Source organism: Mchenga conophoros, linkage group LG3 (assembly GCF_057382185.1).
Source record: "Mchenga conophoros isolate Kocher_MC1m ecotype Shallow Benthic linkage group LG3, M_conophoros_male_GT1.1, whole genome shotgun sequence".
Classification (NCBI taxonomy): Eukaryota; Metazoa; Chordata; class Actinopteri; order Cichliformes; family Cichlidae; genus Mchenga; species Mchenga conophoros.
In genome coordinates this window covers 40196083-40207982 of record NC_140528.1, presented here as the reverse complement: position 1 = coordinate 40207982, position 11900 = coordinate 40196083, and the positions used below count along the sequence as shown (strand labels likewise).

General features: G+C 41.2%; 1 protein-coding gene across 1 annotated transcript; it reads left to right on the top strand.

Moving 5' to 3' along the window:
- The first annotated feature begins 4084 nt into the window (after window positions 1-4084).
- LOC146578621 (coxsackievirus and adenovirus receptor homolog) lies at window positions 4085-11461 on the top strand. Its single transcript, XM_085269022.1, has 3 exons — window positions 4085-4380; window positions 9297-9656; window positions 9895-11461. Exons 1-3 carry the CDS (start codon window positions 4314-4316, stop codon window positions 10122-10124), a joined length of 657 nt encoding a protein of 218 aa, XP_085125148.1. The 5' UTR covers window positions 4085-4313; the 3' UTR covers window positions 10125-11461.
- Window positions 11462-11900: the final 439 nt, after the last annotated feature.

The following is an 11900-nucleotide window of genomic DNA, read 5'->3' as shown; positions in this document are numbered from 1 at the left end:
CAGTGTCACTGTTACTTGCCAGAGGTAATGGCACTTCAGGCATTCTTGTGGCATAATGTGGCACTTTCATGATGCCTTGTCAGGAAGATTCTGACAGTGGGTTTAGGGAAAAGTTTTACTGTCCCTCATAGTTGCCATAGGTGGGGATGTGCTGCTCTCTGAAACTGCTGTCACCAGGGGTGAGCTGGTTGCCTGTGACCACGGAGAGTGGTGGATTCTCAGCCAATTCTGTCTATCTCCAACCAATAGGTGGGGGTGTGTCAGGTCCCCTGGATGACCTGTTCTTGGCTGTAGGTCTGTACTCTTGTTTATTCAAGTGCCATTAATGGCTTGTTGATGGGTGTTAAGTTCCTCCATTACTCTCAGATCTTCTTTTAAAATGGATACCAACTCCATATCCCTGTGAAGAAACACAGCAACATTGGTAGAAAAAACTAAAAGAGCTGCATAACCATAAAACATACAGTAAACACGAGTTCCTTAAAATCAAGATAAACAGAATTTAAATTTTAAATTAAACTGAAAATTAAATTGAAATGTGAATAATCCAGAATAATCCAAAAATAAAATCAAGAAGTCCAGAAAACTCTGAACTGAGGAAGGGTGAACAGAATCCAAAATACTAAAAACCCTGCGAGCCTGAGTATCTCAGGGGGGGCATCCAGGAGGCCAGTGATGGAGATTAAGCTACTGAGGTGGATAGCCAGGAGGCCAACAGTATAGATTGAGAAACTATGAGTGCTGACCATCTGATTAGCAGCAGAAACAACTTGTCTACAGACCGGCATTGATGGTGATGATAGGGTAGTTCAGGAGGCTTAGTCAGACGCCAGCAAGGAGGCCAATACAATAAGAACTCTGACAGAATGCTTTTGTTGGCCTGGCTGCGGGACCAAAGTGGTCCTTACAACCCTTCAGTGACTTATATTGATGAAGGAGGCAGACCCCTCCAGAGACTCAACAGGTGACCACCAGTGAAGGCAGAGAGCCATGGACACAGGCGGCATGGAAATATGGTCACTAAGATGTAGCTGTGGACAATGATGTCACAGATCATTTCTGTGTAAAACAGCTGTCAAGAAAATATATGCAATTCTTTCACATGAGTGTCAGTCAGAACAGATCGATGCTTTGATTTCACATGTTTTAGGGTAGAAAACACAGACTCGCAGACGTATGTTGACCCAAACACTGACAGTATCTTGAGCGCAGCCCGTTTTTCCATTGGCACACTTTTCCAGAACTCAATGGTCCCTTCCCTTAAAGCAGGTTTCAATTGGTCCTCTTCACAAAGATCTATCATCTCCAACTCAGCCGCAGCTTCATCTGTGACTAGCGGGACTTTCAAACAACCGGTCTCTGCATTAAATGGGTCGACGAGGAACGTAATCTGTGGCCTTTTCAATTGTAGATCATGGAATCGGGTCACGAAGCTTTCGTGCAAGTTTTCAATCAGCGTTGCATATCTGGCTCTTTGCTTACTCAGGGCAGCGCTGGCGACTTGCCCGCTGGCTTTTAGCAGAGTGGGAAAATGCGTTAAATCTCCCTTTTGAATATGTGTCTTGAACAGCTTCAGTTTGTTGACAAACGCAAACACACTTTGCACCAGGTCAGGCAGCATTTTTAACTTACCCTGCAGGGTCAGGTTCAGTCTGTCCAAGTGACACAGCATGTCAACCAAAAAGGCCAGATCCATAATCCACTTGAGGTCCGAGAGCTCGGGATAGTCCTTGTCCTTCTTTTCCATAAACAGTTTCACGGCATCCAAAAGCTCAAAGAAGCGAGAGAGTACCTGGCCTTTTGACAGCCACCTCACAGTGCAGTGCAGCGGCAGGTCACCTGGAAGCCCTTGGTCCAGCTCAGCGGTGAGATTCTTGAATTGCCTGTGGTTAAGCGCATGTGTGCGGATATAGTTGACAATTTCCATCACAGGCTTCATGACGTTATCTAAATTCAATGATTTAGACACGAGTTGCTCCATGTGGATGATGCAGTGGAAATTCCAAAAGTCAGGAATAGTTTGGTCAGCTTTGCACAGCCCCACAAGCCCGTTCACAGATCCCATCATTGCTGGTGCTCCATCCGTGGCTATTGCAGTTAATTTCGTTATGGGTAGATTTGCTTTTCCAAATGCAGCCATCATGGTTTCTTTCACATCTATGCCACGGGTTCTGTCTTTTATGGCACAATATCCAGGAGTTCTTCTTTGATCACACAATCGTTTGACACAGACCGTGCAAATATTGCCAACTGAGGCTTGTCTTGTATATCACAACTCTCATTCAATGCGACACTAAAATACTCACATGCTTGAAGGTCAGAGTGCAACTGTGATTCAATAGCCGTGTTAATGTCCGATATTCTGTGTTCAACAGTGTGGCGGGACAGTTGGACGTCTGATACCATGCGTTTTAATTTGTCGTTTTCAGGAGACAAGATTTCAACAACGTCACTGAGGCATTTTTTAACGAACTCCCCTTCATTGTATGGCTTTTTAGCCCGTGCAATGTTCCAAGCCAGCTGATAGGATGCGAGCGTTATGGTCTCTGACTGCTTCTTTAATTTTTGGAAAAACTGTATCTGCTTTTCTGCCTGACTTTTCAAAGTGGCCAACTCGTGTTTGCGAAGTTCAGTCCCTTTTGGAAATTCCTGGTCGATGTTAGCATGGAGTGAGCTGAAGTGGCACTGAAGATTTGAAGCTTTGAAATGCGCTAATGATGTCTGACATATTAGGCAGAATGGCTTACCATTGCGTTCAACAAAAAAATATAAACTCTCCCACTCTGTTAAAAACGTCCTGTGTTCATCTTCATATTTTCTTTTTGCTGTGCATTTTTTTCCTGCCATTTTAAGGGCGAACTTGCTCCTACTGGGAAACTTTGCAGTATTTTCATCTCACACACATGCGCATTTGACGAAAATACCGTATTGAACTCAAGCGAACGCGCACATTTTAAAACAACAACATAAAAACAACCCAAAACACAAACACAAACTTTGATATGAACGTAAGAGCGGTGGGAATGAGAATCAGCACCTCCAAATCTGAGGCCATGGTCCAGCACTGTGGGTAGTGACCGAAAGAACGAGATCGCGAATATAAGCGGCGGAAATTAGCTTCCTCCAAAGGGTGGCTGACCTCTCCCTTAGAGATAGGTTGAGAAATTCGGCCATTCACAAGGGACTCAGGGTAGAGTGGCTGGGGAGAGGGAGGTCTGGGCTTCTCTGCTTGGGCTGCTGCCCCCACGACCCGGCCCCGGATAAGCGGAAGAAAATGTATGGATGGATGAATGGATGGATGGATGGATGGACATTATAAATAACATTTAGAATATTGGGAAGGGATTCATAATGGTGTTCTTTATAATTTCACAATATAGTGAAGTAAGATAGAAACAAGGTTAAGATAAAAATAAAAATAATTACTAACATTTTGACATTTTACAAAGAACTAATTGCATCGTAAATAAACAGTGCAGATTTTATTTAAGAAACTGAGTTATTTTCACAGTTTCATGGTTGATGGAGTCTTTAAAAGTTTTGTTCACATTTAGTGGAATCTAATGCTTTAGAAAATAAAGACTTCAGTTTTGTAAAGCAATTCACATTTGTGTACATTTCTTGATAGTGTTATAGAAGAAACGCCCCAAAGCTAAACCTATCAAGTGCAGAATGGTTTTTTTTTTTTTGTGGATGGAATCAAAAGTCTTGTAGAAATCAAATGAGAAGTAAATAATCAATAAGGTCTAATACTATTCTTATATGATCAGAGATATACCAATTCCTCTGTTTGTGTCTCATCAGTTACGAAAGCTAAAGCTACCTTAATTGTATGAGCAAATATTTGGGTAGAAACTTTCTAGTCCTTATTAAGAAGTTAGACAGGACGCCAATCAGGAAAGTGTTTGAGGGCTTCATTTTTATATATTTACATTGTTGTACAGTGGAACGATTTTAAAGTCCTTTGGTCTCTAGCATGGAGCTGATTGTTTATGGATGAGAGTGGTTACGGAGATCATTCAAGAAACACTCAGAGCTGTTTTAGTTTTCACCTCTTTTCTTATGACTCACTTATTGTTCGTATAGCTCAGCGAACCTGACGTCACTTAAATGCGACTACCTTAAGAGAACTGAACGCAAGTTTGAAGTTGAAACGATCGGCTGAAGCTCAAATAATCTTTGTCTTGCTTAAACTTTAAATTGAATCTCCTGTAGTTACTTTTTAAAGTCATAGTCTGTTATTCGCAGAAAATATCATCAGACTAGAACATTTAGAACAAACTTGTCCGATCATCCGAAAGAAGAACACGGAAATGTCTGTAACTGCGTCACTCTGCTCCACTTTGCTGTTCTTTGCCATCTTCGTGTTTGTCTCGGCAGGTGAGGTTAATAAACCAAAATTTTCCCCTCTGAGATAAAAAAGGAAAAAATGGTATCTTTGTCGTTTACGTGGTGCCAATACTTCACAAATAATTAGTTTCATGTCGATTCCATTTGTTTGTGTCCGTGAATGCATCACGAGGCTGGGTGGGGTCTACTTGTTTTATCGTAGAGTTAGCATGTTTGCTATCTGTACCACTGTGGGGACTGTCCTTCTGACTAAAGTGAGATCTGTGGTTAAAATGATGGCAGTGCACAGATTCTGTGCTTTATTCGGTCTGTGGCGTCTGTTGCTCGTGTTGTTTGTGGTCTGCCAGCCAGCCGGGGAGCAGAGCGAAGGCTAACATACCAAAAGCTCCCGAGTGTTAAAAACAAAGACAAGTATCGCTACAGTCACTGTCTGTGCTTTTCGTGCTTTAGTTTTTGATCTTTGAAGTTTTTTAGGTTCTCTTGTTCTTTGTAAACTCTGCTATCACTTCCTGCTCTTTTCACCTGCCAACCAATGAACATTCAGAAATGGCCTACGTCATCTGGCTTCCAATGCCGTACAGTCAGGTGGGTTACCCTCCTCAACCAAAAAGTGGATGGACAGGTTTGTGGGACAATAAAACCGGCTTAGTGTGTGAAGACTTGTTGGAACACTGCAGGATAGAACCGACCTAAATCCTCTGACTGCAGGAGTTTGGCTCACATATGATGAAGCAATTATCATCTCCATCATACTTGTTAGATGAGAGAAGGCAAGGAGTTGCAGAAAAGGGTGCTGGGTAGGAGTGCTGTAGATGTGATGGTGCAGGAGAATGAACAGGTGGATATGACAGTGGAGTAGACTGTCAACATCTGAAAAGTTCACTATAAGTCTTGGCTTTTGACTTCGTCTCCTTATCAGCGATTATGAAGCGATATTGTTTGAGTGGCGACACTTATCCACATACGTTCTATAGATTGGCATCTTGCGGCATCATAACAGTAGCTGGAGGCTGCGGTGAAGCAGGAGGAAGAGGCTGCACTAGTAAAAGATGAGTAAAGACCACAGGAATTGTAGATGCAGACGGCTGTAAAGGCACAGCTTCAGATGCAGTTAATATAGTTGATACAGAGGAGTCCACCTGTTCTTGTTGTGCTGCATGCTAAGCCTGATATATGTGTAGGTGAATCCCTTGTAGCTGTTGTTGGACTGTGAACCACAACAAGGTAACTGCACGCTAGTTGAGGGAGACAACTGTAATGTGGCTAAAATGCAGCTTTGTGGCATGAAGGGTAGGACAGGTGAGCACTCTGTGGATATGAAATCAATTTGACCATTTAGTCCATTTCCACTTAAATTAGATCAGCCTTCAAACTCTTTCATCTTCTGGTTTCTTGTCTACCAACATGCATCCAGCCACTCCCATCTATCATCTGGACTACAGGATATCTAGCGGTTTTCCCCAGGCTATAGGTGTCACTGCATTAATTGGTCTCAGTGGAGATGTTTGCCTTATTGTGCTGATTACAGGACAATGACGAGGGAGGTTAGGTGAGTTTAAGGCTACGTCCACACGTACACGGAGATTTTTGAAAACGCAGATTTTGCGTTCATGTGTGGACGGGGAAAACAGAGAAAGCGCAGCGTCAAAGGTGTGCGGCTTTTCTGATGTTACAAGGGCGGACTTACAGAAAATACTGTTAGTGTTAATTTTACTCTCTGCAGTGTTTAAATGTTTACATATACACATGAAGTTACTGTCCCTCCACACATAGGACTCAGTTCTGCTTCTATGCACCATCTTTGTTTACTCTTTCCCACCGAGGCTTCTAGACTTCTGATTGGCCAACATTACTACACGGTTAGGAATATATCGCCAACTGTTGCTTTGGCACGTTCCTGGCAGCGTTTTCCTTCATTTTTGGCGCGGGATCTTAAAAAAACAACAAAAAACCCGGAAAATCTCCGTTTTCAAAAATGACTGTGCCACACTAGCCTGGATAGATTTGAAAAAGGCGTCCGCGTCCACACTAGAGTTTTCAGTCATGTTCACAGAGTGTGTGTCCATATTGAAATGGCCAAAAATGCTTACGTTCCAGTACTTTCCGGCTCTTTGAAACGTCGCGGTAGGATGTTGAAGAAAAGTACAGAGTTTTGTTAAATGGACTAACAATGAGGTGGAGTTGTTGCTGAGAGTAACGCAAAATTACAAAATTGCAAAAGCGAGTGAGAATTAAAGAATTTGAAGAAAAGCTATCTGGAGCATTTACAAACTGATATTAATCTTTAATAGGGCTGTCAAAATTGAGAGCAAGCAAGGGACGATAACCTCCGCCATCTTGGTTGAATCGGTCACATGACTGCATCATATGACTAAAATGCGTCATCGTTTTAGAAAGTCTCAGTTTTTACTGTCCACACTGTGAAGCGAAAGCACAGCTTTAAAATGTATGCGTTTTCGAGAGCGTTTTGAAAATGCTGTGTTTTACATCAGCAAAAACGCCGTCTCAGTGTGGACAGGAGGCCAAAACAGAAAGAAAACAATGCGTTTTTACGATGCTTTAAGGACCATTTCTGAAAACTGCATTGAAACGCTGGTGTTTACAAGTCTTCTGTAAGACAGACTGCAGCTACCTAAGAATTTGGGTAATTGTCTTCAAAAAGTCCCAGAGACACGTTAAACACTGTTTTAATCCAGTCTTAATCCACCCAAGACTGAACACATTATGTTATAGCGTGTGAGTGTGGGCTCCTGGAAAAAATAAATATTGAATATTGAATGAAATATTATTGGATGGACAATAATATGAACTTCTGCTGGGGTAGTATATGCTGCACAAGCAATATTTCACAATCTGTCCACAAGAGGGCACTGTAGACCATAAATTTGCCTCCATTTTGTGAGGTTTGCAAGTTTTCCAATAGTAGCGCACAACTATGGCAAAACTTCCAACAGCTATAGAGTAGAACAGCCATTTAACTGATTGTTTTTACAGCTTGATGCTATTAAAATAAACCACAAAAGCAATCTTAGTGATGTAATATCAGGAGTTCTATAAATAATCAATTAAAGAGATATTTAATCTTAACATTTGCAACCAGTTATAACCAGCATCATGATACTTAAACTGGCAAACATATAACATTTACAGATTTATTAACATGCAACTCAATCACAAAAACCTTTATTACAACTGTGACACTGTGACCGCTCCATTAAGAGACCAGATGCAGAGTGCTGCTGACCACTGGCATAAAGCTCCTTTGGGCGTGCTTGGCTATTGTGTTTAGACGTCACAAGGCTTAATCAGAGCAGGGAGATTTACACAGTGTGTGTGTCAGTGTGATGTGTTGTAGTGTCAGGAATCAGTATACAGCTACAAAGCTTTTTGTTCAGTGTATACAAACAGCTGTAGCTCCATAAAGGCAGCATGCAGAGACTCAGTGTCTTATAATGAGAGGCTGCTTTCTCTCACACATTATGTTCACTTATTATCAGCATGTGTGTTTCTATCGATCTGTGGTCAGTGAAACATCTGTGATTTTGATCTGGTTAGTTAAGTAACAAGGTTTGTCAATCAGTTTTAGCTGCATTGTGTTAATTTGCAGCTCTGACACTGTGCCCCTGTCAGTGCACATGAGACAGATGTAAAAAGGTCTGCAGAATCTGTAGAGAATGTTATTTATTGTTCAGCATTGCTGGTTTGGTGGTGTGTGAGTGATGGTCATGGAGATCATATCCACTGACGGATGCACAGACCTCTGCAGGTTAGTCAGCAGCACCCTGACTGTCGTTAGGTATCAAGAGGAATTATTGGACTCACTGTCAGACCCTACACTGGTGCAGTGGGTCCTTGGTTTGTCCTGGTGCACAACAATGCGGTGGTGAGAGCATGCAGGCAGCTGCTGGAGGAGGAAGAAAGAATTTATACTGGCCCCACCCCTTCCTGCTTAATCCAACAGAACAGCTCTAGGACATTGTTTCACTCTCTGACTTTGCAGGAGCTCAGTGTTGGATATGGTAAATCGAGTGTTTCTTGTTTAGTGCCTTTCTACTCTGAGGAGTATTTATACAACATGCCTCATTCACCCATTCACATTTGCATGCACACTAGAACAGCCAGGGATCGAACCAACAACCTTCCAATTAGACGACAAGCTTCATCCCCTGACCTATAACAAAGAAAGGATTTCACCAGGACACAATCATTAGAAGCATCCCCCGATGTTGTCAGAGATCGATACAAACATGTGGAGGTCATACAAACTACTGAGAACCATTTTGAGTTCATACAATTAATTTTGGGGGTCTTTTTTTAACTTCAGCCCCCTGTAAGTTAATAACTTCCCATCATTTTGTTCTTAACACTTTACCCAAAGCATATCAGTGTAGATGTCAGCTTTGTTTATTTCCTCACTGCGATCTGATGTGTTTTAAAAGATTTCCTTTAATATCTTTGAGATATAATATATTTATAAAACAGCTGCTGTTATACACAATGAACTCTTTGGTTGTTACAAACAGCACTGCTTTAACCCTCTGAGGTTTCTACTGAAGGTGATAAGTAAATCTAACCCTGTGCTATGGAAATAGGAGATTCTGGCTTTTTGAAAAATGCTCCCAACTATAAAAAGGAGAGAAAAAACACAAAAACAGAAAAAAACATTTTGGCTTGAGCAGGAATAGAATTAAAGTTAGATCTGCTGAGGGTGGGTGTGCAGTGGCACTAAATGTGCTTGCAGCATTTTTCACTTTAATGATAGCTGGAACAAACAGTTTTTTCCTCCTCTTAGATTTCACTTACTGTAGCTCAGCAGCACCTTTATCTTCTCCTCATCCTCTCGATGATAACAGCTCTCATTTTGTTCAGTATCACTGAACACAGCAACTCTCAGTGTGAACAATGTGTAATATAACCTCTCTGCTCTGTGTTGTTTCCTCTTTCAGACCAGAAAAACATCACAGCTGAGTCTGGACAGGACGTCACTCTGACATGTCGAGCTCCAAACAACAACATCATCAGTGCGGTGGAGTGGAACAGAGCTGACCTGAGAGATGAATATGTGCTTTTTTATAGAGATGAGCTCTTTGATTCAGACAACCAGCATCCATCTTTTAAGAACCGGGTGGATCTGCAGGACAGACAGATGAGGGCTGGAGACGTGTCTTTGATTCTGAAGAATGTGACGATTAATGATAATGGAACATACGAGTGTCGTGTCAAGACAGGAACAAACCGTAGAAAAAGAGCTATTTTGGATGGTGACCCCATCAGCATCATCACACTGAGTGTTGTTGATCCTCCAGGTGAGTGAGTAGAGCTGAGTGTGTGTGTGATCAGAGGTGAAGCTGCTTCCTGGTTGTTGATGTTTGTTTCTAAAGATGTTGTTGATGAGACTTTGTAGAAAGCAGCTGGTCTGAGTGATGTGATCAGAGTGCAGTAGATAATGTCTGACAGCAGTTTGAAGAGGAAATGGATTCTGTTCTGTTCTTCACTCATCACCTACCTGACAGCTGACACCTCACACCTGTTTCTCACCTGCAGGTCAGACAGGAGGAGACACAGAGGATGGATCTGTTGGACTGATCGTCGGTCTGACAGTAGCTGCTCTGCTTCTTTTTACTGGTGTTGTTGGTTTTTTGATCTACAACAAACGACGAAAACACAGTCAGCATTCATACCAGTCTCGTGATAAACTGAAACCTGTTGAAAATGGCTCAGCAATTCACACAGACTCAGAGAAGCCTGCATTGCTAAAACAAGCGGAAGGATAATGTGTGACTAAAGAAACTAAAACTATAACATCCAAGTAGAAAATCAGAAGATGTGCATGTTTCCAACGATATTTCACAGGATGGACGATGGTTTGATAAATAAGCTGTGCTTGGGCTTAAATAACAGAGGAGTTAGCATCAGTTCCCTCAATATTTTCACTTTTCCCTCAAGAAAGTAAAAAAAGTGATTATAAAACCAAGAAGAACACAAGTTGAGGTCGAAGAGCATCAAATCTGTCCAAGTTAGCTGATCATCTCAGAGTAACATCTTGCATTCTTTTCATTTACATCTTGTTTGTATGTGGAACAGTTTGTTTGTGTTTAAAGAAAAGCAAGGAAATCTTCAAATAAGTAAAAAAAAAAATATTTTTTTTTTCACAGGACAGGTGAGTCAAAGTGAATACCTTCACTTTGACTCACCTGTCCAAAAAGCTCAACTTTCACTTATATATAAATAAGTTAAACTAAATAACCCTAGTATTCATGAATTCAGCCTCTTGTATGGTACAGTATCAGAATCATTGAATGTGTTTCATCGTCAGGCTGAGCAGCTACTGGTATGATCAAACTTGTTCTGTGAAGTTTGAACCACACAAAGTTCTTCTCATGTATTGATCAGCTGTTACAGTATAATTATACATAATTTCTGAGCTGGGTATGTACCTTTTTGTTATGTATTTTTTATATTCAATTTGTGTTTGTTGCTAATAAAGTTTCGCTTTGTTTTGTTGTGGGCAGTCTGAGGTACACCTGTGCACTACTCATGATGTCAGATCCGCATCCTGATGTGGCACACCTGTGAGGTGGGATGGATTATCTCAATATGGCAGATGTGCCCACTACCACACATTTGGACTGATTTGTGACCACTGTTTGGGAGGGATGGTTATATTGTGTATCTGGAATGAATTTTAGGTCTCTACGTTCATCCCACGGGGAATGGGAGCAGTAACAAAGGTGTTGCGTTTATATTTTTGTTGAGTGTATCTAAACTGTGTAGTAGTAATATGAGAAATCAGTAATCTGAGAAATGTAATTTCTCACCCTGACCGATTGAGGCAGATGGCTGCCCCTCCCTGAGCCTGGTTCTGCCGGAGGTTTCTTCCTGTTAAAAGGGAGTTTTTCCTTCCCACTGTTGCTCATAGGGGGTCATATGATTGTTGGGTTTTTCTCTGTATGTATTATTGTAAGGTTTAACTTATTATGTAAGTGCCTTAAGTTGACTATTGTTGTGATTAAGCACTGAATAAATAATGTCTAAAACTGAAGTTGATACTTGAGGTGGTGTGTGAATGACATTTTGAAAAATTTAAATTGTGTGTGGAAAGACATTTCTTGTAGTTAAGCAAATACTTCAATGAACTCATTTTGTTTGGTAATGGAATTTAATTTTATCAGAAATCCGTACAGTAATTTTGGCTGTGGATCACAGGGTGCAGAGTGGGGGTCACCCAGAGTCATAATCCAGTGAGATATCTGTGTCACCTCTTATAGTTTTCCTGTAATCTGAGGTCAAAGATGAGAATATTAAAAGTACAGTAGAGTAAATTGTGCAAAGTTTACTATCAATTTTCTCAAAAACCGTACAGTAATTTTTGCTGTGGATCACAGGGTGCAGAGTGGAGATGGCCTAGATTCAGAATCCAGTGAAATATCTGCGTCACCTCTTACAGTTTTCCTGTAATCTAAGCTCAAAGATGAGAATATATAGAGTATAGTACAGTAAATTGTGCAAAGTTTACTATGAATTTTCTCAAAATCCGTCCAGTAATTTTG